At 46.5% G+C, this 25,210-nt stretch overlaps 3 protein-coding genes across 4 annotated transcripts; all 3 read right to left on the minus strand.

Annotated features, from left to right (window-relative positions):
* Positions 1-600: 600 nt before the first annotated feature.
* On the minus strand, positions 601-4,911 carry LOC306833733 (troponin C, slow skeletal and cardiac muscles-like). Its single transcript, XM_079359223.1, has 6 exons — positions 4,766-4,911; positions 2,395-2,425; positions 2,114-2,260; positions 1,903-2,017; positions 1,690-1,826; positions 601-836 (listed from the first exon to the last, which is right to left on the minus strand). The coding sequence occupies exons 1-6, from the start codon at positions 4,787-4,789 to the stop codon at positions 805-807; spliced, it is 486 nt and encodes a 161-aa protein (XP_079215349.1). The 5' UTR covers positions 4,790-4,911; the 3' UTR covers positions 601-804.
* Positions 4,912-7,569: 2,658 nt separating this feature from the next.
* LOC306833931 (protein FAM107B) lies at positions 7,570-14,875 on the minus strand. 2 transcript variants are annotated; one of them, XM_079359569.1, is made up of 6 exons: positions 13,427-14,875; positions 12,734-13,280; positions 11,205-11,447; positions 10,410-10,512; positions 8,215-8,356; positions 7,570-8,103 (listed from the first exon to the last, which is right to left on the minus strand). In XM_079359569.1, exons 3-6 carry the CDS (start codon positions 11,302-11,304, stop codon positions 7,984-7,986), a joined length of 465 nt encoding a protein of 154 aa, XP_079215695.1. In that variant the 5' UTR covers positions 11,305-11,447; positions 12,734-13,280; positions 13,427-14,875; the 3' UTR covers positions 7,570-7,983. The 2 variants fall into 2 exon arrangements, with proteins under 2 accessions (XP_079215695.1, XP_079215694.1); XM_079359568.1 differs by having other exon boundaries at positions 12,734-14,875.
* Positions 14,876-17,125: 2,250 nt separating this feature from the next.
* On the minus strand, positions 17,126-25,157 carry efhd2 (EF-hand domain family, member D2). Its single transcript, XM_079359888.1, has 4 exons — positions 24,513-25,157; positions 20,789-20,936; positions 20,548-20,682; positions 17,126-19,327 (listed from the first exon to the last, which is right to left on the minus strand). Exons 1-4 carry the CDS (start codon positions 24,797-24,799, stop codon positions 19,196-19,198), a joined length of 702 nt encoding a protein of 233 aa, XP_079216014.1. The 5' UTR covers positions 24,800-25,157; the 3' UTR covers positions 17,126-19,195.
* Positions 25,158-25,210: the final 53 nt, after the last annotated feature.

Genomic DNA, 25,210 nt, shown 5'->3' on the forward strand with positions numbered 1-25,210 from the left:
TTATAAAAAAAACAATAAAATATTTTGTCCTATTTATATCTTGAAATACGATTTTTATCAGGTAAGTGTGTCTAAACATATTTTTTTACTGTATTTTTATTTGAGTTCTTGCTGTGGACACTAGGTGGCAGTGCATGAGTGCTTTCTGTAGCACCGGTGAAGGACTCCCCTCTCTCAGTGAAATCAGAACCAAACAATAAAAAAAAACATCTGTTGGTTCTTTCACAATCTGCTGCGGGGCGTACTGACCAAACAGCAGCACATAATACACAGCTTTTAAGACTGAATGTCTGAATAAAGAAGTTATCGTCTGGTTTGCACGCTCAGTCGGTCAACATGGCCGCTCGCACCATTAAAGTGGGAATTTAAAAGCACAGACCATCTCTTCTTCTGGTATTGACACAGCCTCCTTTGACCCGTCTCATCGTAGTGGAGCTGCTCACGTGAACACCGAGGTCTTTAAAAGAAACAACCCATAACTGAACCTTGATTCTCACAATCGGCCATCTTGAGTCATTTTTCAACTCTGAGCGTCCTCAAAGTCTGCTGCAGCATCTTAAATGAAGATGATTTATGACAGAAGACAGAGAGAAAAACATGCAAGAATTAAAATCTTTTAATGAAAATATTCTTTACATTTGACGGTCGATCATTACGATCAGAAATGAAGATATTAGCAGTCAATGAGATCTCTCAGTGCATCAGGTTGGAGGGTCGATGTGACTGACAGGACAGAGGTCTGTTCTGTTTGTATCTGTTAAAAAGCTGGCAGAAGATGAAGTCAGTGGCCTCCAGTCAAATCCTTTATTCAACACCTTTCATGAACTCCAGGAACTCTGTAAATAATAAATAAAAACACACACAGTGAGGCGCACGGTCACTAAAGAAACATCTTCACAGGTTTCTCAGTTTCTGATCTCAGTGGCTCGAGATCGTTTGCTCTGGTCTGAATCATGGAGCGGTTTGTTCCACTGTTTCATAAATACTTCAAGTTTGGTCGGCGTTCACACTCAGGACATTTACAAGCGCACGAAAATGTGTGATGGACGAGTAACAAGCTCTCTGATTGGTCCGAATGTCTAACAGGAAAAAAAACAGGAAGGTAAACAAAGACGAGTCGACTCCTGATTGGCTGTGGCTGCACAGACGAGACGTTACAGCTTTTGAAATGGACAGACGACTTCACGGTTTGACGTCGGCTCCGCTCGTTGGTTTTTATATTGTTGGAATTCATCGAACGACACAGTTTGAAAATGAGGCTCAAATGCAGCTCTAAAATGAAATGTTGGGTTTCTGGCGGTGTCAGAGGATCTTATCAGACAGTGAAGGAGAACCTGAACCAGGACCAGCTCATCAGATCTGTCAGGTCGACCTGTGGTCTTTAATGTTTAGTGATGATGAAGACACAGGGTCCTGGTTTTCCTGGATCAGGATTTGATTGACAGCTTTCAAAAACCAGCACAAACAAAACGCTGACTAGAAGATTAGGAGTGAAAACTAAGTGACAAGAAAAAGTTTGGGACTTTCTGATCCATTTAAACGCAGCCTACTGGTCACCTCATGTTCTCTCGTACTAGAGAATAATTAGCATTAGCAATTAGCATTTTTTAGAAGTGGATTTCAAGAAGTGTAAAGACTGTTTGTGGGACAGTTTGCGTGTACGCTCTCTCTCTAAAGTGTCGTCCGTACCGTCATAGTCAATTCTTCCATCGTTGTTTTTGTCTCCGTCCTTCATCAGCTCCTCGATGTCGTCTTCTGTGATGGACTCTCCGGTCGACTCCAGCATGCCCTTCAGCTCCTCTAAGTCTATGTAGCCGTCTCCGTTCCTGAGAGTTCAGACGGCACGTGATCAGCGTTCAAGTCGTGTCAGGAGAATCAGGAACACAAAGAGACTTCACCTACTTGTCAAACATGCGGAACAGCTCGGCCAGCTCCTCCTCTGATTTCCCTTTGCTCTCCTCCTTCATGCAGCGGACCATCATAACCAAGAACTCATCGAAATCTACCGTCCCGCTGCCTACACACACACACACACACACACACACACACACACACATTATACACCGCCAACATCACTGCATCATCGGTGTCCATGGTAACGCCGCTGACTGACCGTCCTCATCCACCTCGTCGATCATCTCCTGTAACTCTTCAGGAGTTGGATTCTGTCCCAGCATCCTCATCACCTTCCCCAGCTCCTTGGTGCTGATGCAGCCGTCCTCCGCATCCTGGATGAAGATGTCAAACGCCGCCTTGAACTCTGGAAAAGACAAGTTGACTCTTACTCTTTGAATATGAGACAGGTGTCCAAAACAAGAAGGACTTAGAGACGTTACTCAACACAATCATTTAACAAAACAAAACAACATGAACCGCAGGTCGTCGTTTCCTCACCATTTTTTTGCTCCTCCGTCAAGTTTTCAACCTTTAGGGAAACAAAATCAGGAGAGTTATTTCATATCTACAAAACTTCTTTTTTATTGTTTATCTTATAATGGAGTTAAAAGTTTGGAGTATGGTAAACAACAGTGATTTGTAGCAGACGCTTTTATCCAAAGTGACGAACATCAGAGTGTAAGAACAACACGAGTGAGAGAGGAAACGACGTCAGGAAGAACAAACTAACGGCTTTAAGGTGCAGACAGGAAGTGACCAGAGGTGCAGACAGGAAGTGACCAGAGGTGCAGACAGGAAGTGATCAGAGGTGCAGACAGGAAGTGACCAGAGGTGCAGACAGGAAGTGATCAGAGGTGCAGACAGGAAGTGACCAAAGGTGTTGACAGGAAGTGACCAGAGGTGCAGACAGGAAGTGACCAAAGGTGCAGACAGGAAGTGACCAGAGGTGGACCAGAGGCAGAGCAGAGAGTTCTAATCAGCATAAAAACCTAAAACCGCCATTATCAGACAAAACATCATCATCATCATCCTCATCCTCATTAAGGTTGGAGGTGTTTATAAAGCAGCATTTTATCTTCAAACAGAGTTTAAACTCTTTTTCCTCTGAGGACAGTTTTTGTAGAGTTACAAACATATATCTGCACTCCTCTCCAACTTTCATATTTCTCCACCAGAACTCCACAGTGCACGTCTGCAGATTTAACGGAGTTTGGTATTTTGTTGCACCACCGGGGGGCGACAGAGGAGGAGAGTCTCGTTAGGACTCTGTGGTGAAGGTTGGATCAGACACTTTTCATTGGCAGACTGAGACAGTGGGAGGAGTCTCGACCTGAATGAGAGAGCTCAGGTGAGGAGGACGTTCGTGTCTCTGATTTGTAAGCGAGCAGCAGAATTTAAATTCGATGTAACTGGGAGCGAGTGGAAGGAGAGGAAGAGACGAAAAGCGAAGTCACAACTTCTGTATTTCAGCGATGATTTAAAATAGACTCGTCTGAATACCTCGGCACAGACCTCAGTGACTTCACTGATAACCTGCCGTCTCTCTGAGCAGCATGACTCGCTCTGCTTTCTTCACTTACTATTCTCGTTGTTTGACAGAGTACAATGTGGGAGGGAGGGGGGAGTGTGTGTGTGTGTGTGTGTGTGTGTGTGTGTGGGGGGGGGGGGGTTCTGCTGCTGTTTAAAAGCCATCAGCTGTCCCGTCTCTTCTTCTCCACCAAGTGTCCAACTGTTCTTTGTTCTCTTGTCAGACACAGATATGAAGCGGCCTGTCGCTCTCAGTTTATCTCAGCTCTTGTCTCAGTGTAAGGAGGATACAACGAGGCTTTAATAATAGTACAGTGAGACAGTCATCACAATATACCATCAAGCCAGAGATCAACACAGAAACATGAAGTCAGGAGGCTGTTTACAACATTTCTGACATTCTCTGAATGTGTGTTTATAATTAAAGCTCCTGGGAGGAGTTTTTAGCTGTTTATGAGACACTGACATTAACATTAACGCCTCTTTACGACTTACAGAAGCAGACGAGACCAACAGTGAAAAGATGGAGCAGGTGTGAAGTTTTAAAAAAAAAAAAAACAAGCTGCAGAAACAGCCTTCTGAAAAGTGTTACGTTTTGTTTGTTAATTTTTTCAGAGTTTCTTTGAACAGCGACTCGTTCAAAGAAGAAGCAGGAGGAGATTTTTGGTGGATAATGAGGTGTGCACACGTACAGGACAAAATCCATTTTGTCCACAGGGGGCGCCAGAATCAACGCAAAACAAAAAAAGAGTTCTGATCCGTCAAATGTTCGGTAAAGTTTCTACAAAGTACACTCAACACGTTCAGAGTTTATTGATTTAGATTTAGAAAAATTTGGATTTGTCCTTTAAAAACATAAAATTTCGACATTTTCTGACTCTTGAAGAACTCATTTTCCCCTTAAAAGATATCAAGGACATGACCTCAGCGTCCTCGGCAGAAGCTGCGGTCCGGCAGGAAGGAGAATCCATTTGAAAATTTAAAGTATGCATCCATGAAGATCCATTTATATGACCTTGATCTCCTGAACTTTCATGTGTTCATTTGGCTCTGATTTGATTTTTAGCACAGTTTGAATCAAACAGAATGATCAGAAGTGACGGTCTGAGTGGCGGGTTCAGAACGGCGGTGCATTCCTGCTGTTCTGGATTTAACCGAAGTGTGACTGTGTTGAATCTCAGGAGCACCTGTTACTGTCCGATAGTCAACGTGTGCCAGCACTGAGTCGCCTTATGCTCCCACTTTGCTTCTTTTTGGTCAAAGCACACCACACTGAGGCCGTATGTTCACGTTAGCTTCACGCATTAAATGTCACATCACACTTGTCCTCACGCGTACTCACCGCTGCTTTATACACGTCATCCATGGCTGCTGCTGCTCGCTCCCTGCCTCTGACACGCCGCTGCTGCTCTCAGACAAACACTGACTGCCTCGGCCTTTAAGGTGGGAGGGGTGAGCGAGGCACCAAAAAAGCTCTCGACCCATCCCGCAAAAAAATCCACGGATGATGGAGGGAGGGAGTGACGGAGATAAAGAGAGATCTATAAATAGGAAACAACAGAAGCTGACCAACAATAGTGTAACATTAGCAGCACTTAAACTGGGATGCTCTCTCTCTCTATTTGGGGTGATGAGCTGTATGAGAAAGCACCACTGATCGGCTGAGTGAAGTTCTTCCAACAAATCAAACCTCGTTATCTGCTTTTTGGTTTGCAAATGGACGACCTCTATCACCCTCAGAATCTCACACTTACTGTCTGATTCGTCATCTGTGTGAAATCAGTGTTAGCAGCTGTTACAGTCTGCAGGAACTTTCTCTCTATGGAGCCAGAAAGTTCCTGCTCTGAAGGTAGTGGGACCTTCACTGATGAACATTTGTGATTGGTCGAGCATGCACAACGTTTTATTTTCGCCAACATTTTAAAGAATGAGCAGCAGCTGCAAAGCTTCCTGTTCATCGGGCCTGACTCTTCATTTGGAGAAGAAAGACGTGCAGCTGCGTGAAGCTTTTCTTTTGAATCTACTCATGAATGTGTGTTTCTGGGAGAAGTGGAAAAGAGAAGATACACTCTTGTATCTGTGATCTTTTAAAGTGTTGCACTCGGGGGACATTTGAATGTACGAGGGTGCTGCTCTGTGGGTTTGTATTCTTGTGTGTTACGTTGTCTACAACTCTACAAATCACCTCGCAGAAGCTTCGGTCCAAAGTGACCATCATCCTGCAGCAGGGATCGAGAAAAGAGGAAACGATGTCAGTAAGGTGCTGACAGAGAGCTGTAATCAAACGTCAGGCTGAATCTTAAAGAAACAAAAAAAGACATGAAAATAAAATGAAAGGTCAAGGTTGCTGTAGAAAAGTAACTCTGGAATAGTTACCTTTGTTGTTGGTGAGTTTGGTGGATTTGAAGTGAAACTTATCATCAGTCACTGATGGGATATTTCCATCCATCCGTCATCGACTCCTCTGCAACAACGCAGCCCTGAAAACTTAAATCATCCTAATTCAATGTGTTTCCAGGTCAAGAGGTCAAATGTCAGATCACGCCCCCCTGAGCAGACCCTTACGTCCCCCAAGAGGTTCAGGGTTCAAGTCCAGCCTGCAGCCCCACTCTCCCTTTCTACTCAATGCACCGAAAAGCCCAAAATCTGTGCACATTATTTACCCACATGTAACTACTGCAGACACTGCTGATGACGATTTGAGTCTGTAGATTGCAAACACAAGGAGACGTCGTTGTTTACATTCACATATCGTTGATGCTAAACGAACAATTCTTCATTTTTATAAAAGTAATTTGTTTTTTCACCCGACGTTCAGAACAGATTTTGTTCCTTTGTAGATGTTTGAGTATCTTAGTCTGACTGTATGTTACGTGTTTTCATCTTTTTTATTTAAAACCCTTTCTCAACCACTTTAAACTTTAATATTCTGTCATTATTCAACAGGTTTTTATTTTACTTACAGACTCTCCAAACGTCCATGTGTTGAGTGTTGCCTTATATTCATGTGTGAGTCAGGCGACTGGTAGTCACAGAACAGAGTAAAGGATCTGTTGGAAAACTCTGCCAACAATTGGTGTGGCATCAGAGAGAATGCTTGTTAGGTCACTCATATCCATTTCACCATAAACGCCTCAGGCCTGCGTGTCTGAGCGCTGTGAAGGGCAGCCGCTGCACACTGAATGAAATGAAATCGAAGGTAAAACTTTGTAATCTTTCCTCGCACAGTTAGTCCTGTTTGACAGAGGAGTCGTGTGTCTTCATGACAATAGAAACACAGTTACAGCTATTTCCAATGTGTGTCCTTGACTAGAAATAGGAGTCCTCTACCCGTGGGGAGGGGGAGAAAGGGACTATGGGTAATAAATCTTTGTTGTATAATGCTAACGCTATGCAGGACACACTGACAGATCGACAGCACCTGCCCATGGACAGCAGCTGGCCAGTAATCTCAGAGGTCAAGCCTCTGATTTTAGACCAGGTCTCCGTGGATGAACACTAATACTTTTACTAATCTATTGTCCAAACGTATAAACTAAGAGGGCGAAGAACCCGGAGCTTCACAGGTTAGCACAGCGGCTGAAGTCACGAGGGAGCCGCGAATAGCATCGAGGAAAACTTGACTTTTAAAAGACCAACGCTAAACACAGACAGGGTCAAATCCTCAGGTGGCCGAGTCCCGCCATCTTTAGCTGTTTTCACACACGCACACGCACACACACACACACACACACACACACACACACACACACACACACACACACACACACACACACACACACACACACACACACACACACACACACACACACACACACACACACACACACTCTGGCATCTGAATAGAAAAATCTCAGTCACTCTGAATGAACTTCGAAGACGCAGGAATCTTTAACGTGCATTTACAAATGTGTTGATAACAATTACAAACATCTCAAATGAAAGTAAATCTTTTTTTTTTTCTAATATTTGAATCATGACTGACATTTTACTACAGCGAGCAAAAATATGTACAAACACTTGACTGACACGAAGCATTCAAATAAAAGTTCACAGTTATAAAAGATCAGTTTATCAGCGTGCTACATTTAATCCTTCAGACTTCCCCCCCCCCCCCCCCCCCCCCCCCCGGACTCCCCCGCTGGCCTGCGCTCTCACTGCGCCTGAGCACAGTATCACATCCTAAAACAACACATGCATGTCTTTATGTTATCATGAAGCAGACTTAATTTACTCGACAGGCGGAGTGAAAAAAAAAGAGAAGAAAAAGTGACATTTTTTAGGCCCTTTTTTTTTTTGAGTCATTTTAGTCAGAAGACTCTGAAAGCTGTCCACGCTGTGCACCTGCGTGCTTGTGCATGAAGCGCACCGAGGTGGAGCACGGATCGGAGCGCTCACACGAGTCAAGAGAACCGGACTTTGGGGGTGAATCGTGCTTCGGCACGGTGCGTATGGCCGAGTGTGAGCACGCCCTGTATCGTCTTTCATTCACACTGCTGTTTCCTGTTCGAGGGTGTCTTAAAGGCAATAAGTCAGATAAGGTCAAAGTTCATGTCAGATTTATGAGTGTGTAGCCTTGTTCTGCATCGCCGAGTGGATCTTTCTCAGGTTCTGTCGGACTCGAACAAACTCCATCAGCTGGGCTTCCTCTTGCACCTTCACCTCCTGCTGCTTCTCCGTCTGACGAGACAAAAGGCGAAAGATGACGAGCATCACCTCAAGACAAACTCCTCTCTCCGCGTTCACCGCCGTCCCTGAACCGAATTCAAACCAACACTTTGGTTTCATTACCTCGTGCTGTTTCTGCTGACGTCGGAGCAGCACGTCCTCCAGCGGCGTCCTGCTCTGTCCCTCCTCTTCACGCTCGCTCTGCACTCTCTTCCTCCTCTCCAGCGCCTGCTGCAGCTCTGACCTGCTGCTCAGCGCCAGACCCCTTAGCCCATAGAGGAAGAAACAGGGCTGATGTTAGCTGAGGAGGGGAAGGTCAACGCTTTATATACGAGACGTTTTCCTCATGCTTTGAGACATGACGACGCAGTTTGACATCCACGAAGTCCTTAGCTGAGGTCAACATGTTGTCTGTCCAGATTAATAAAGCGAAATGGAATCAGCTCCAGGATTTTATTATGACACATACTGTACGATTCCCGTCCTTCGCTCGCCACACTCTGTCACACGCACACGACGAGAACGTGCTAATGTCATGATCCCTATCATGGCAGGTCCTTCCTTTCCCGTTGTTTGTATTCCCTGTCTGTGATCCTCATGTTCTTTCCCCTGTTAGTCTCTGTGTGTGGCTGTAGGCGTGGCTACCTGGGTGCAGGCTGCACCAGGTGTATCTCATCGTCTCATCAACCCTGGCTGTACTTAAACCTGGATTTCCTCGGCCTCGGTGCCAGATCGTTGCGTCTTACCAGTGTGGTAGTTGAGTTTTGTGGATCACGGCCTTTTGTATTTTCATTTAGCTTGGTTAAGCTGGGTACTAACTCCTCTGTGCTTCCCCACTTCAGATCGTCGTTTTTATTGGATTCGTGTGTGTACTTCACTACCTGCTCACTGCCTGCTGATAATTCTCAGGAGGAACTTCACCACGGGATTGGAGACTCACATCACACTCAGACCGAGTGTTCGCCTCACCATTGGGATCCCTGGATGCATCACCCCCTCCCCCTCACTGTCACTTACTTGTTTATTAAATTTTGACACTTGCTTGAACCTGGTTTACGAGCTGCTGCTTTTGGGTCCGATCCAGTCGGAGATCGTAGCAGCTAAAATGCTAATCAACCTTTAAGTAGGATTAAAAGCCAGATGTGTTGATTGTTTCAGTGGAGATAAAATATCATTGGACCGGTAGGGGCGGCAGCAGGATTTTTTCCCCTGGTGCTGAGGGTGTTTTTTTTTTTTGTTATACAAAAGCAGACATATTGGAGGCGGTTTAACCGGGGCGACAGATTTGTGATGGGGCTATTGCGCCCCCTAGCCTTGTTGTGGCGCCGTGCTCGGGGACAGGCTCATTGGGCTTCTGGGCGAAACGACAAAGAGCTCGAAGGCTCACAGTCACATCACTGAATGATGCCAAGAAATGCAAACGTGCTGCGAGGACGAAAAACTCTTCGGTTCAGATTTGCATCCTGACTAATTTGACAAAAAAGTGAAATGCATCTTTACATTTAGGCCACTACTTCCTCGACTGCCGTGAGATTCAGTCAAACGTTGGTGGATCTGAAGGAGCAGGTAGATAAACAGGCAGCGTCACAAACATCTCTCCCTTTCACTTGTTCACAGCGTGCCGCTATCAGGACACGCTGACAGTGGAGCCAGATCAGCTCGGCTAACATATCACCTTTCACAGATTCATGCTCCCCGTGGCCTCAGGCGCTGCAGCAGCATGGAGAGGAGGTGTATGATTGCAAGTTTGAGCCTCTCATGTATTCTTAATGGCACCTGCTTCGGAGGAGAATGGCTGTGCAGAGGCACGAGAGAAGTTCATGTGATGGACACAAAGGCACATGGGCCGTGACATAAAGCTGTTAAGAGAGGTGAAAGGGCTTCATAGCCTCCTATCACAAAGGTAAAATGTTGTTAGTAAGGATCCCCTTTAGAGTTAACCTCATCATACATCACAGGGCGCCTGCATGGTAACTTTAGATTTAACCCGACTGACAGGCCAACAACAAAAAGTGCAGCTGAAGAGAATCCAGAGTCATTTCCAGCTCATGCTGGGTAAAAAAAAAGAAAAAAAAAGTCGACTGTTGATCATGTGTGAAGTTTTTGTCAGAAATCTGAAAAAAAAACAAACCCCAAAAAACCCATCGAAACAACGCGACGGGATCCAGATGACATCTTCACACACACCCACGGTTTAAAAACTGGACGGCTTCCATTGACTCACCCGTGTCTCCCTTCCATCCTACGCACACACACACACACACACACACACACACACACACACACACACACACACACACACGTTACATGTTACCTACTTCTTATGAGCCAGCAGGAGTTCCTTGTGAAGCTCGTTGTGAGTCCTGGACGTTCTGACGGGATTTGACAGACCTGCAGAGGCCTCAGCTTTGACTCCATTATCTGATTGAAAAATGTTTTAAAGAGAAATGTAAAAAAAATAAAAAAATCACCCCTGAATCCACCAACAAAAAAAAAGACATTAATTTAAACATGGCTGTACAGAGGGAAGATCTTAGTCTCATTCAGACTGCCGCTTCAAGCCTCAATATTTTTACACCTCTGAGACGTTTCGAATGATAGGGAGGCTTAATGGGAGGACAAAGTATTATCCCCCTTTCTGTACCGTCTTCTGAGGTAACATTAGCTATTAGAGGTGAGCCACTGTGGGAGCGCAGCGCTGTGTGTGTGTGTGTGTGTGTGTGTGTGCATGTCTGCCTGTGTGTGTATGTGGAGCGCCTGTTGTTTGGTTGAGCAAAAAGAAAATGTGAATTCAAAGCCGACATTTACGCTGTCACAGAAATCAACATGAACGCACAAAGACGTGATGACAGCTGACAACAGACGATAAAGGTCTTCAAGGCTGAGAAACATCACTGATCAGAAGCCAGTGACTTTAAGGGCGACCATGTGTTTGTGAAGCAGCCGTGAAGAAGTGAGTCACAGTTTGAGTCGTTGTCTCTAGATTGGTAAGAAGTTCTTCTAAACGCCGTCCAAGTGAATCTTCATCCTCCAACATTTCTGAACTACGACACGATGCAACAAACCAGAGGGGCGTCTTTTTGATGCTCTGACCTCTCGTGTGATTACCGTACCGTTAGGATGAGGATTGATGGTCTTCCTGTTTCTAGAGACGGGCTGGACATCCATGTGTGCGTTATCATTGTTGTGATGACATGAATCTTTGAGGGACATGGTGACCTGCGGCCAGGTCGCGTTCAGACGGAGGAAAAGAAAGAGACCGCAGCAGTGGCTCTCAGAGAGTAAAAACCCTTATGGAGGGCAGCACCTGAGGACCTGGCCTGGAGCCCAGGCTCCTGCTGCATGCTGGGTAGCTGCTGCAAAGGGAGAGAGAGAACAGCGGGTGATGAAAAGAGCCAATCATTCTGAATCATCATGAGGAGAGAGATTGGAATCTGAAACCAAAGCAGGAGAGACACAGTCATGCAGGAAGAGAAAGGCCTCATGAATGTTGTTGATTTGAATCATCAGCTGAGAAGACCCCGATTCATCTGAGAAGTCCTGCACATGTTATTCTGGCTGCTAAACCCGTTTAAATGTCAACCACATATTTTATGTTACGAATGCTGTCCTGGAAACATATCAATCAAAAGCTTCAGAAACAGAAGTGAGTATTATATTCCGTCCACTCTCGTACAGGATTTTTGCTGTTGCAGAGTGTCGTCATTTGTTGTGTTTCTTTTAGCTGCATTTGTGTTCACTGATCGATGCAGGAGCAGCAGCGTGCTGGATGTCCATACTGAGCATGGACAAAGTTTCAGACCATGAGGTAAACGTATGTTGGAGTAATCCCAGGATGTGTCTGCAGAGGACGCTAAACATGCCAATAACGCAAATTGTTCCCCGACATGAAACCAGCAGTTTCATGAGACGGCTTCAAGCCTCTATGTAAGCTGTTAAAACCTCCCTCCCCCGGCAGCCCTGCAGTGTTCGGCCCCTGGAAGGCTTCCAGAGAGCTGGCCAATCAGAAGAGAGTGGGCACATTGGGGGAGGGGGGGGGTCTTAAAGAGACAGCAGCTAAGATGAACCGTTTCATGCAGAGGCTGAGGGTTTTTACTGACACCAGTATCAGATACATGAGGAGGTTCTTTTTGAGCTGCACATCATGCAAAGCTGCTCTTTAAGTTTCACAGAGTGACGACATGACAGCTGAACATGAAGAGAAGATGTGATCTTTAACAAAGACTTCTCAGAATCTGAAATACTCGTCCTCTTCAAAACAAACAGACCGAGGAGTTTAGGATTTAGTCTCAGATCAAGTTTCCTACAGATGCATGACAGGCACTGGATTCCTCTCTTGCTGCCTTTTATTTTTGCTTCAAAGCAGGATGAGAAGTGTGATATTCAGGAGTTATATTGATGATGCATGCACCATAAACAAGTTCATGTTAAAACTATCAGCACTGAGATAACGCAGGCCTCGTGCATTCTCCTCGACACTTTACAGACAGATGATTCGGTCATGCGTCTTAAGAGCTCGTTCAAATTTGAAGCTCGACGGAGAGGAATGAAGTGTGACGATCAGAAACGAGCTGCATCTCTTCAAGTATAACGCAGTGTAAACACACACACACACACACACACACACTGTGTTGAGTCCTACCTGGGATGTGCGGCTCCGTCATGAGCGGCTGCCGTCTGAGAACATTAGCCATGGTGTGGAGCCGACAGACAGTGATACGACTGAGAGCAGTGTCACATGACAGGCCCTGAGAGGAGCACTCACCTGGAGCCCGGCCCCTCGAGCTCACAGTCAACAAGTGGGGATGAAGCACTTCATTGTGTGTGTGTGTGTGTGTGTGTGTGTGTGTGTTTGCATGAACAGTTCAGCTTGTCTGAATGTTAAAAAGAGTGATGTTTGTTTTCAAAAATGTCGACAATTTGTTCCAACATCACATCTTAAATTACGGTGTTGGCCAATTTGAAAGAGCTTATTCATCATTTTCAACACGCTGTTTATCTCCCAGTTCGTGCTCACATCAGATTCCCCCCGCCCTCTGTGCTCTGCCAGTGAAAGGCTTCTGATCCAACCTTCACCACAGGGTCCTAAGACTCTAACCAGACTCTTCTCCTCTGTCGCCCCCCGGTGGCGGAACGAACATCCGAACTCCATTTGATCTGCAGAGTCCCTTTGCACCTTTAAGAAAAAGCTAAAGACCCAGCTCTGTCTGAACACCTACGACCTTCATGATGATGACGATAATATTTAATAAGATTATGATGCTGATTAGAACTCTTAAGAACAGCTACCTCAGATCACTTCCTGTCAGCACGTTGTGTCACTTCCTGTCAGTACCTCTGATCACTTCCTGTCAGCACCTCTGATCACTTCCTGTCAGCACCTCTGATCACTTCCTGTCAGCACACTTTTGTTCTTCTTACTCTCTGTTGTCGTCCCTTTGGACTGAATCGCTCTCATCATCTTGTTGACTTTTCATCTTTTCTTTAATTGTTCTGTGTTGTATCTTTAACTTCCTCGTGAGACCGGCCTGTTGTATCTTTCTTCCTGCTATGATTTGCTTGTTTTATATTGTTTAGTCGAGTCTCCTCTCTGATTGGCCGGACTGTTGATGTCTTGTCCTGACTTCCTGCCTCTGTTTTAAAAGGCGCTATATAAATGAAGGTGTTATTATCATATTACTATGATCAGATGATTTAAAAGTCCATGCAGTGTCATTCTGGGAACTTTAGGATTCAACATGTTTAGGTCACGCTCAGAGAAAGTGTGAGCATGTGTCAGTCCCACGATGACTTCAAGTGTGTGAGGTTTACCGCCCTCTAGAGGTGAGGCTGCAGACTGCAACTGATTTAAACTACTCCCTTCCCCCGGGTTTGTCCGCTCTGCAGTAATGTCACTGCCGCCTATCCAAAGGTTAAGAAAACACTCAGGCCGCGAGCTGAATCTTACACAAAGGTGCTGAAAACAAAGGTTGGGTTTTTTTTGGGCCGACATATTTCTGGCATGGAGGGAAGAACTTTCCGCAGTCTGAGCTGGAAGAATTAAAACCTCGATTCGATGACCTCAGGAAGTTTCTGGTTTTACTTCTTTTTTGTTTTTTAATCTAACAAAACAGAAATCTGATTTACATAAACCCAAAGGTGAATACATGTTCCTGTATATGGAACGTGTATTCATGTTCCTGGTTCCTTGAATTACCCCCTCGGGACAAATAAAGTTTTTTGAATTGAGAGCCTGAGTGGTCGACCACGAGAGAACGCTTCCAGATGAAATTCTGCTCCCACTCAGCTCGTCCTCTCAGGTCACGATTTTGACCATTCAGTCTGATTGAGCTTTGACACGAGATCCTGAGAGGGTCTCCAGTTTCTGTTTGGAGAAGGGGGTGGGACTGCAGGTGAAATAACACGAGCAGGCAGGGAGGGAAAGATGCTGCTGTTCTGTTCTCTCGTATCACACATGAAGGGATGTGAGACGTGTGTTAAAAGAAGAAGTTCCTTCTTCCTGAAACCAAACAAACGACCTCACACGAGACCTAACGAGTACATGAAGAGCTAATCACTGAGTACAAGACCAAACACTGGAGGTTACAGGTCAAAACCAGGACCCGGTTCCCCCGGTACTAGCAGACTTAAAAAAATTAATTTAAAAAAAGTCAAAATATCAAGAAAACAACCAGAAGTGACTTGTTGTCTTTGAGAAATGGGACAAATGATGAAATATTGGCGTTAGCTTGAAGTGTGTTGCACAAAAAAGGTGAAAAACGTAAATCTGAAAGGTGCAGGCCTCTCTTCACGGATCCTTCCTCTTTATTAGGAAGGTAAGCCTCAAACTGGTCGTCATAGTAACGGCTGTAGAATAGAACAGATCTGAGGTCATAATGGGACGCTTGTGATGCGTTGAAGAATTCCGTTTGGATCTAAATCTGCTCCGGGACTCATTTACCTCCAGGTGAAGCTTCACTATCTTCGGAGCGAGTTGGACGACGTTTCAGTTCGGTGCTTTTGTTTGAGAAAAATGTCGCAGACGTCAAGATCGTCCGTCTGCTCGACAGCGGGTAAAGCGAGTAAGAAGAAGAAGTGTGAGCTCTTTGAGGTGCAACAGGGCGACGTGCTTCACGGCGGCATGAGTCAGTACACCTTAATGGAGTTCGTAGGCAGCGGATGCTACGGCCAAGTCGCCCGCTCTGTGGATTTAAACACCAAGAAAAACGTCGCGGTCAAGGTCTTGCACGCCGAGAAGACTCGAGCCTTGAAGAGAGAGCTCGAAATGCTCCGATCTCTGAGCGCTCTCGACCCGGCCAAGACCAACGTGGTGCAGTTCTTTGAACACTTCACGCACCGAGGTCGGACCTGTCTGGCCTTTGAAATGCTGGACCGAAGTATTCATCAGCTGATGTGCGGCAGAGAGTGGAAGCCCCTCCCTCTCACGGAGATCCGACCAATTGCACAGCAGCTGCTGACGGCCTTCGACGCCCTGAAGGGCGTCGGCGTGATTCACGCTGACCTGAAGTCGGACAATGTCATGCTTGTAAACCACGAGAGCCGGCCCTTCAAAGTCAAACTGATAGATTTCGGTTTGTCGCTGAAGACCTCTGAGGCAGAGGACGGTATGGTGGTACAGTCCCTGAATCACCGGGCCCCTGAAGTGACCCTGGGCCTCCCCCCTTCAGGGGCAGTCGACATGTGGGCTCTTGGCTGTCTGCTGGCCATGCTCTACATGTCAAGCTACGTGTTTTGGAATCAGTGCGAGTACCAGCTGATGAAGAACATCGTCGAAATAGTCGGTCAGCCGGCCGACCACATCCTCAACGCTGGGAGGTTCACCAAGAAGTTCTTCAAGGAGAACCGGTACTGGGATTACCCAAAATGGTGGCTGAAGACTCCGATGGAGTACCAGCTGGAAACTGGCTTTAAACCTGAAGTCTGCACGAGGTCCGTCGGTTCTCTGGATGAGCTCTTAACAGTCCTCCCAGAGGTCCAGGAGTCCGCTGAGCTGGAGGATCGCAGAGCCTTCGTGAGTCTGCTGAAGTGTCTCCTGCAGACCGACCCCGAGCAGAGGATCAGTCCTGACAGAGCCCTGAAGCACCCGTTTGTCTCCATGCTCCACCTCCAGGCAGAAGTGGACACGAGTCTTTACGTTGAGGACTCCTATGACAAAATGGCCGTCGTTCAGGAGGACGACTCGGAGGACGAACTCGCTCCAGTTGAAATTGCCTCTCTCGGCTCCAGCAGCAGCGGTGCAGCCGAGGAGGAGGAGCTGTGGTCGGACTCCGATGGTTCACCTGCTGAAGGTGTCACCGTGGAGGGGAAGGTCGGCCGCCTCACAAGGATCAAAAAGCTTGTGAGCCGAGCAGCGAAGAGCGCGAGGGCGGCGTTCAGTGTGAAGACGAGAACTTAAAGATTGCCGACAACTGAAGCCGCTTTTATTTTTTACATTTTAAACAAATAAAAACAGAAATCATTTCCATCGTTGACAGGTGTCTGCCTTCGGTCGTCTCTTGTTAAAAACTCTTTAAGGTTTGCTTCTTTGTCATGTGACCCAGGAGGAATGGAAAGGGAAGTGCGGCCCCTTGGTAAGTGCTGTAGTCACCTCCGCACAAGTCCGAGACCGGAGTGCTCCAAGACCGAGATCGAGACCAGAACAAGACCAAGACCATTCAGACCGGGGGGATAAAATCCAACTATGAATGAAGTTCTTTATTCTTTTACAACGTTTTCCTTCTAATCACAGCTGGTCTTGATTTTAAATCCCGAGTCTGAGACAGAAACCGGGACCTTCAGATAACGGTCTCTTACTAATCACACACATTGAATTTTTTGTGCCGGACTGTAAACATTTGAATGGGTGTGTATGTGACTACGTGTGCTCCTGCAGCCAGCCTCTAGTGGACACTCAAGGAACAGCAGGATTTTGCACTTTAGCATTTTAACACCGGAGTCGCTGCTCACAAGTCTGGATGATGTGAAGCGGATCATACAGATGGTATAAACGGGATATTTCCACGTGTCTCAAGAAGCCACACAGGACAAAGACGGGTGAAAAATTACTGCTTTACTTTAATCGTTTGAAATCACTCGACTGGAATTATTTGTACAACTGCATTTTGTAAAATATACAACAATATGATTAATCCAACACAACACAACACAGTGTGAAACAGAGTCTATCTGTGCAGCTAAATCAGGAAACACGAGGGAAAAGATTACCAACACTGACATCGTTAAAACAGCCTGAAACACGAGGCGAGCGAGGGAATGTGAGGAAGGCGTTACAGCAGAGTTTTAAAACACGTGGATCAAAGTGAGGCAAAAACGCTCCGGCTTCACAGCAACATCTGCACGCCAAAACACGCAAAAAAGAAGTCAACACTGTTTTAGTGAAGGAGCAGCTCCATCACCACCGCACACCCGAGTCCATCACAGACGTTACCTGTGTGTCTGACTTAAACGTCTTTTGAAGACGAGGACGGATTCCTCTTTTCGTTGTCTTTGCACCAAACTAAACGTCTCTTACGTGATCCGCTGGACTCTCGTACTTCCTGTGGATCCTGACAGAAGGCGTCCACTGAAGTGGAAAAACAATATGGCCACTTCGCAGGCGTACGTCTTTAAGCACAGTGCAAAAACGGATCTTTAGGATGACGGGACCGTGGTGGTCAGACTTTAGAGGTCAAGAGACTGCGTGCAAAATAAACGCTTTCAGGTGGCGGTAGCTGACGCAGGCCGGACGGAGCGGGAACACCGGATGGAGCTGATCGGCTTGTTTAACGCTCGTCTTGTTCGGATGCACGACGTGAACGCAGCGTCACGTTTTTAAAGAGGAGATGCACTTCCTGTTTCTTTCACGCCGAGAAAAAAGGTGAAACACTGAGCTTTTAAAACACCCTGATTGGTCGGGCTGCTTCCACGACACAGGTGATGATCTGTGTCAAACCTGCAGCGTCATCCGAGGACGCACACTATTTAATAGTTTAATACTATTTAATACAAGGACGGGTCACTCTGCTCAGACTATCAGTCAAACTGACCTGAAGACAAGTCACTGACCTGAATCTCTAAAACTAAACACACACCACTAACGTTCGTTGGTCCTTCTCATTTGAAACAGGAAGTAGCCTCTTAAAGAAACGATTTCTGATTGTGAACTTGAAGTAAACGTTTGAAATGTCACCGACGAGACAGGAGAGGAAGAACAGCCAACACAAGAAAAGAAAAATAGACTTTAAAGTACCTAAACATGGCTCATGCAAAACACTGTCCACAAACATCCCACACCACGAATATCAAAGTTGACCCCTGACCCCCCCCCCCCCCCCCCCCCCCCCCCCGACCCCCCAATACAAAAATACAGAGCGGTCAGTACAAAATTAACAGCTCAGCTTTTTGTTCATTGTTTAAAATTTAACACAAAGATGCGTGACGTAGGTCACACGTGTGCACACGCGTCACGCTGAGGATGACGTGACTTGGAGAAGTGGGAGTGGAGCTGAACACTGAAACAAACTCTGCACTCGTGTTGTTGATATGATCACTTTACAGATGGTTTAGGCACGCGTCTCGTCCAGAACGGATGATTCAGAGGAAGCGGGTCGACCTAACGAGACGCCGGCGTGCTGCTTTTTTTAAGACGTCAGAGCGTTTTTGTTTTTTTTCTGTTTATTGATTTTAAAAACGGACTGAAGGCCGTGCTTTGCACTTAAACCTGGTTTTAGTTTCTATCGGCTGCAGACGACGAAAGACGGGACTTTTAGAGGCAGTTTGAACAGGTTTCAGTTTCAGCAGTAAAAACCTGAGTGAGTGACGTCACGGTAACTTCTTAAACAGTCTGAGCTCAGTCTGCTTCTCTAAAGTGTTGGAAGTATTCTAACTGAGCTGAATAAAATCAATAATCCCTTTAACCTGAACAAACAGACGGCGCTGATTTGTCACCATGCACTCCCTCTTTGTATCCTCGACTCATGACTAGCTTGTGTTTGACTCAGGACAACATGAAGCATTCACACACACGCACACACACAGACACACTGACAGCGTTAGTGCAGCACAGAGAGAGACCAGTCCTGAGAGGAGGGGAGGGGGGGGGCGGGGGGGTGGGAGGTGGAGGTGGTCACTTGAAGGCTTGCTGCAGTTCTTTAAAAGCAGCGCGTCTCTGCTTCTGCTCCTCCGCCTGCTTCTTCTTGACCTCCTGCTCCTCGCGGATCTCCGCCTCAAACTTGTTGGACTGATTGATGGCCTGGACCTGTCGGAGAGGAGAGCACAAACACGGGGCGCTCAGGTGAGCTCGGAGGAGGAGAGAACTTTTTTAAATGGTCCTGCAGATGAAACTCTGCAAACAACAAGTCTGTCTTTTTCTTTTTAAATCGATAAAAACAAAATGACTCCAGGAAGCTCCCGACCCTGAAAAAGAAACTCCAGCATGCTGTCGTTCACGCTCGTCGACGTGTCGCAGCTCTCACGGTGAGTCGGCGTGCTGCCTTCACTGTTTTTATGGCGCTCATTGAACACGCCCTGACATGAGTGACAGGACTGATGGTGCTCATTAGAGCGACAGCTTCAGCCTGTCAATCATCGTGTGAGGAAGTTTTAAAAAGCAGCGTCACACAGACACGCATCATTAAATCAGACAGGAGATCGTCTCAGCCGTCTCTGACCTGCAGCTTCCTGCACACGCTGGAAACACTTTCACTTTTCATATTCTTCATTTTATTTGAATTATTTTTACTTGAAGTTTGAATCATTTCAGTGATTTTTTTTTAATGTTTCTCTTCTTTCCTTCATCAGGTTGCATGTGTGAAGCACTTTGAATCACCTTGTTAAAATGTGCTTCAATAATAAACTTAATACGTTTTTTTTTTTTCCATTCTCAGCATGAATCCGCCCGGCGCTCAACGTGAAGCGTCTGTGTGCTTTAATGCATCCTGTGTGGACACTGATGGAGGACTGAAGCTAATGAGCTGCTTCCACGTCTGCAGAAACCTCCAGAATGAACTCCTGATACTCGAAGGAGGAGCCTCATGCTTCAGTGGGATTTCCTCCGGAGAATTTACCTCCAGCCAATGGGAGGGGCGCAATGTCGTTTATATCCCGTGACTGCTGCACGGTGCAAAGAGCGTCTGCGTGCGACCGCTACGATCTCCGTGCACGCAATTAAACACCATTATGCATTTTATTTCCTGTCCTCCTGTTCTTCTTCTGTTGCATTAATATTAAAGACAAACATTCTCATTATAGCGCCGTGTAGCCGACTCTTCCTCCTCATTCTGCTCATCAGTGAAATGATCTAAAGTAGGTTTGCAACATTCACATCCTATTCTTGCTAAAAACCAGAAAGTGTGTCGGGCTCGATGAGTCACACCTCGCTCAGACCTGATGTGATGAAACACTTCCTCTTGAGCGCGGCTGGAGAGTCGTTATAAAAACACACAGTGTGTCATACGAGAAGCGTGCAGCGCGTCTTACTTTGGCCTCAAAGAAGGTCTTGGCTCCTTTCACGCCTTCTTCAGAGACGTCGATTTCAGAGAGGCGAGCGAGCACGCAGAGGCCGCTGTCCTCTGCCAGCTCTCCTGCGGCGGCTTTCCTGAAGATCAGCAGGAACTGGAGAGGGAGCACACACACACACACACACACACACACACACACACACAGACGTTTACACGCACGCTGAAGGGAGATGAAAACATCCTGCCGTCCTGCTCCTCACCTCTCTGAAGTTGAGCTTGTTGTCCAGGTCCTCGTCCACCTCCTTGATCATGTTCTTTAAGGCCATGTGCGTCTGCGGCGCTCCGAGCTTCTCCATCATCAGCTTCAGCTCCATCAGGTCGATGTAGTTATCTTTCCCCGCATCATACCTAAACACAGGAAAACACAACGTTAGCGGCTAGCTTCAGATTCTACATCTTGTGCCATGACGGCGAGAATCATTTAGTTTGTGACGGTGCGAGCACTTCCGGGGTTATTCTGGATACTCCATAGAGCTCAATGACAACACTTTTTCTAAACCTCTTCCCGCCAAACAAAACCCCCCCCCCCTGTTCGCCAAAAAAGAACTTGAAGTTCTGCTTTTGTTTTGTTCCCTCTGTAACTTCTCGGTCGTGACGACACGTTTCTGGAAGTGACTTTTGAAAGAAGGCCGATCAGACGGACGAAGAGCGACGATGAGGAATCAGAAGGCGAGCTAAAGAGGTTGATTCTCCCTGCTGAGAGCTGATGCTAATTAATGCTGATCCTTCGTTTTGAAACTCACACACAGTGAAGACAACGCTGGATGCTCAAACTAAACATGGATCACGAGGTGAACGTACGAGGATGAGCCTGCAGAGGGCGCTAAACGGCTTCTTCTGCAAATCACACGATCGCTCCCCGACATGTAAACAAGAATTTCACGAGACGGCTTCAAGTCCCTGCTGAAACCTCTTACATAGAGCAACCCTGCCCTGGCAGCCCTGCAGCGTTCGCCCCCCCCACCCTCGGAAGGCTTCTAAAGATTTAGCCAATCAGATGAAAGTGGGCATGTAGGGAGGGGGGCCTTAAAGAGACAGCAGCTGAAACTGAACCGTTTCAGAGAGAGGCTGAAAGGAAGGTTTTTAAACTGACTCACATAGATGGAAATCATCATTCAGAGCTGCTCTTTAAGTTTCACAGACGTGAACGAACGTGAGGAGAAGACTGGATCTTAAAGTTTCAGCTTGAAAAGAAAGCTAAGTGAGAGAGCGGTCAGCTCTGCGAGGTCACAGCAGAGGAAGTCAGAGTCGATGAGATTGCATTTCCTCTTTGGCAAACAGTTTGAGTCTGGGACGGCTTCCTGAATACTCCCCTTTGTATTTAAAAAGTCTCTTAACGAGCTGATTATTGAGCCGCTGATTCACGCACTGTGTCATCTTTACATCCGGCCCGCGGAGCAGATAAACCTTCACCTCATTAGATTCTAAAGACAGCCATCTTTAATAGTTTCTCTCTCTCTCTCTCTCTCTCTCTCTCGTTGGCACAGCTCCTCGTCTATTTTGGGAAGTTTGTTTTCTGAAGGGAGCCCAGCGGGAGAAAAGGGAAAGGGAGGCAGATTTTTTCCCAGAGTTTTTCCCCCCACAAAGGAAGTATCTTATTCCTCAGATTCAAAGCAGTGTTTGTATCTGATGAAACTTCAGCCCCGCCTACTTCCTGTGCTGACTGGCCAGGTATTAAAATCTGCAAAACACCAAGAATGTGTCCTCCTGCACGTCTCCTATCTGCTCTCCTGATGTGCGAGTGAGTGTTGGATTTGAGAGGCGTGGACGGGCCTGAACACGACTGGAAGCTGAAGAATCTGGGCAGAGAAACCAGTCGAGTGCATGTGAAGACAAAACCTCACAGTCGCTCTGAGCAGTTGTTTCACTGCGGACTGATTCAGGCCGTAAGACGAGCTCAATAAACAGAAGAGTCTTTGTTTCAGAATGACGTGCTGACATCGACGGCCATGTTTTACAAAGCGTGAATGCTTTGTCTGTCTGCGATTTAAAAACGCTCCAACTGCATTGTGAAGAAGAAGAGGAGGAGGAGGAGGAGGAGGAGGAGGAGGAGGAGGAGGAGGAGGTCACAAGAGGTACAATAAACGCTCATGTCACCAGCGCCCACCGCCTGCAGGAAACAAGGCGTCACCTTGAACGTTGGCCCACCCCGAGTTCCTGCCGTTCACCTCACAGGTACCGACGCCCGTTTATGAAACGTCGGCGAGTTCTCTGAAAACAAACAGCAAATCAAATGGCTGGAAAACTAGCCGGTGACATCAGAGCGCAAAAACCTTCAGCTGGCTCCCTACGAGAAGATTCTAGGCCTCCATCTTTGTTTTTCTCCCGAAGTCTCGTTTGATCACGTCGCTTCCTTTGAGATCTCGTGTCTGTGAAATGGTCACGAACAAGCGTCAGGTTTTGGGAGTCTCACGATTCGATCTCGAGTCTTGTGGTGACGTTTCAGTTTTTTCCGATTTTGGATTCAAACCGATTCATGGACTCGAGGTCTATTTATTAAATTAGTCTCATCCAGTCATCTGTGAGACCGCCGGAATTTATTAAAGCTCAATTTAACATTTTACTGAGTTAAAGAGCAAACTCACGTCTGGCCGCCTCAGACAGGAAGAACGATGTCGAGTGGTTATTTCTGCCACGCTGTTGTAAAGGCAGCTGATTTATAGAACAGAAGCGTCTGTTTTCTGAGGCGCTCCTCATGGCAGCATGTCGACCTCCTGTACCTGGATTATTCCCTCTTCAATCACTACACGTCTGCTCTTCATGGGTAAAATATATCTGTGGTTTCACACGGCCGGTTTCCGTCCTCAGGGTGTGGGTTACTTAAAAACAACGAGCAGGTTTCGACCACGCCGTCACACGGGCCTTCATTTTTTGTCTTTATTTTCTGATGTGTCAAAAATGAAACACGCAGAGCTTCATCAATCTACATTTTTTTATCTGGATGTTTTTAATTGTTTCTTTCACAAACTAAAAAGATAAATAACGTCTGCAGTATATGTTGTTGTGTTTTCGCACCGCTACATAATAATGTTGTAGTTTTTTTTTTTTTTTTTAAATCATCCTTGAGGCCACTTTTTTGGAGGTCTACGTCTCCTCTCGGAATATAAAACATTTATACTCTGGTCTCGGTCTCAGACTGGACGGACTTCTTTTTCACGTCATCAAACTGTGACTGAAAGAGACGATCCTCCTTCTAAAAGAACGATTAACTTCAACCTTCCCGGCGTCACGGCCGAAGAGAGGGACACGCCCGCTGCACACAACATGGAGATTTCTCAGAGATATTTATGGTCTCAGTCTTGGTCCCTGAAGGTCTTGGTCTCGGAGCCCTCTGGTCTTGGATCTACCTCGGTCTTGTTTAGTGTCTCTGTGGATTCTGTCTGTGTCTAATGTTATTTTCTATTTATTCTACGCTGGAAGCTTTTGAATTTGAGTCTCTGACAAATTTCCCCCGAGGGGATGATGAGCTGTATGGTTACTGCAGATTATCCTCATCACAAAGATCGTAGTCTTGACCTGAATGAAGTCCCCGCCCTGCAGAAATCCCTCAGCAGGACAGATTCAAACACTGTATTTACATAAAAATGTGTCTTTCATGCATAAATAAACTATAAAAACATGTCAACCTACTAAGCATTTCACTTCCACACTTCTTGTGTCATCAGTTCTCTTTGTAGAGTTTTTAAAGCTTTTATTTTGATAGCCCAACAATAACACCATCCTTCCTCACCTGTTTACATTTTTAGGTCATTTTAAGGGGATTTCTCCCCCCCCCCCCCACGTGACGTATAAGAGCAACCTGCCAACAACACTTCCTTATATGACCAATCTGATGGTTACTTCCCTGTTGAAGCTGACATTGAATAAATGAAGAGGATTAGCCGTGTCCTGGAGGCACGCGCCTGACACCGGAAACACACTCACATTTTGAACATCTTCTCCATGTCTTTGATCTGATGTCGGGAGAACTCTTTGAACTCGGTGTAAGGGTTGAACACCTTCATGCTGGGCTGCACGTGCTCCCCCTGCCCCTCGTTCAGCTCCTCGCGCCGCAGCAGCTTCCTGCCCAGCTCCGAGTCCGCGTTGGCCGTGGTCGGCTTCTCCTCGGACCCGTTCTCGTGCCCGGAGACGTCAACGGCCACCGGCTCCTCGGCTCCTTCCTCGATCTGGAGCCGACGGCTGAGCTTGGACGAGAGCTCGTCTGAGGCCATGTTCACACCCGGGTGTCTGATAAGAAGAGAGGAGGGCGTTATTCGGATAACTGAGGTTTTACAGTAGAGGAGGCGTCAGAGTTCAGACTTAAAGACTGCCTCCTGGTCCCGTTACCCTCCTACTACTCCCCAAAACACTGTAAGAGCCTGAGAGATGGGGGGGGGGGGACTCTGTCAAAAACCCCGAAGCGAGTCAGCCACGGACCTAAAATCCTCTCCGACGCTTTGTTTTGATTTCCGGGGATCAAGCTCCAAGTTCAGACAAATACCTCCACTCCAGGATGTCGTACATTGGCTCATTAGCTGCGTATCATTGTGTGGCGCTGTCACGTCGTGGCCACGCCTTTTAAAGAGACACACACACAAAAAAACAGCCGACAGTAAAGACGCTACAGGTGAAGTGTGTTACCT

The sequence above is a fragment of the Symphodus melops genome, assembly GCF_947650265.1.
Source record: "Symphodus melops genome assembly, chromosome: 13".
NCBI classification, from domain to species: Eukaryota; Metazoa; Chordata; class Actinopteri; order Labriformes; family Labridae; genus Symphodus; species Symphodus melops.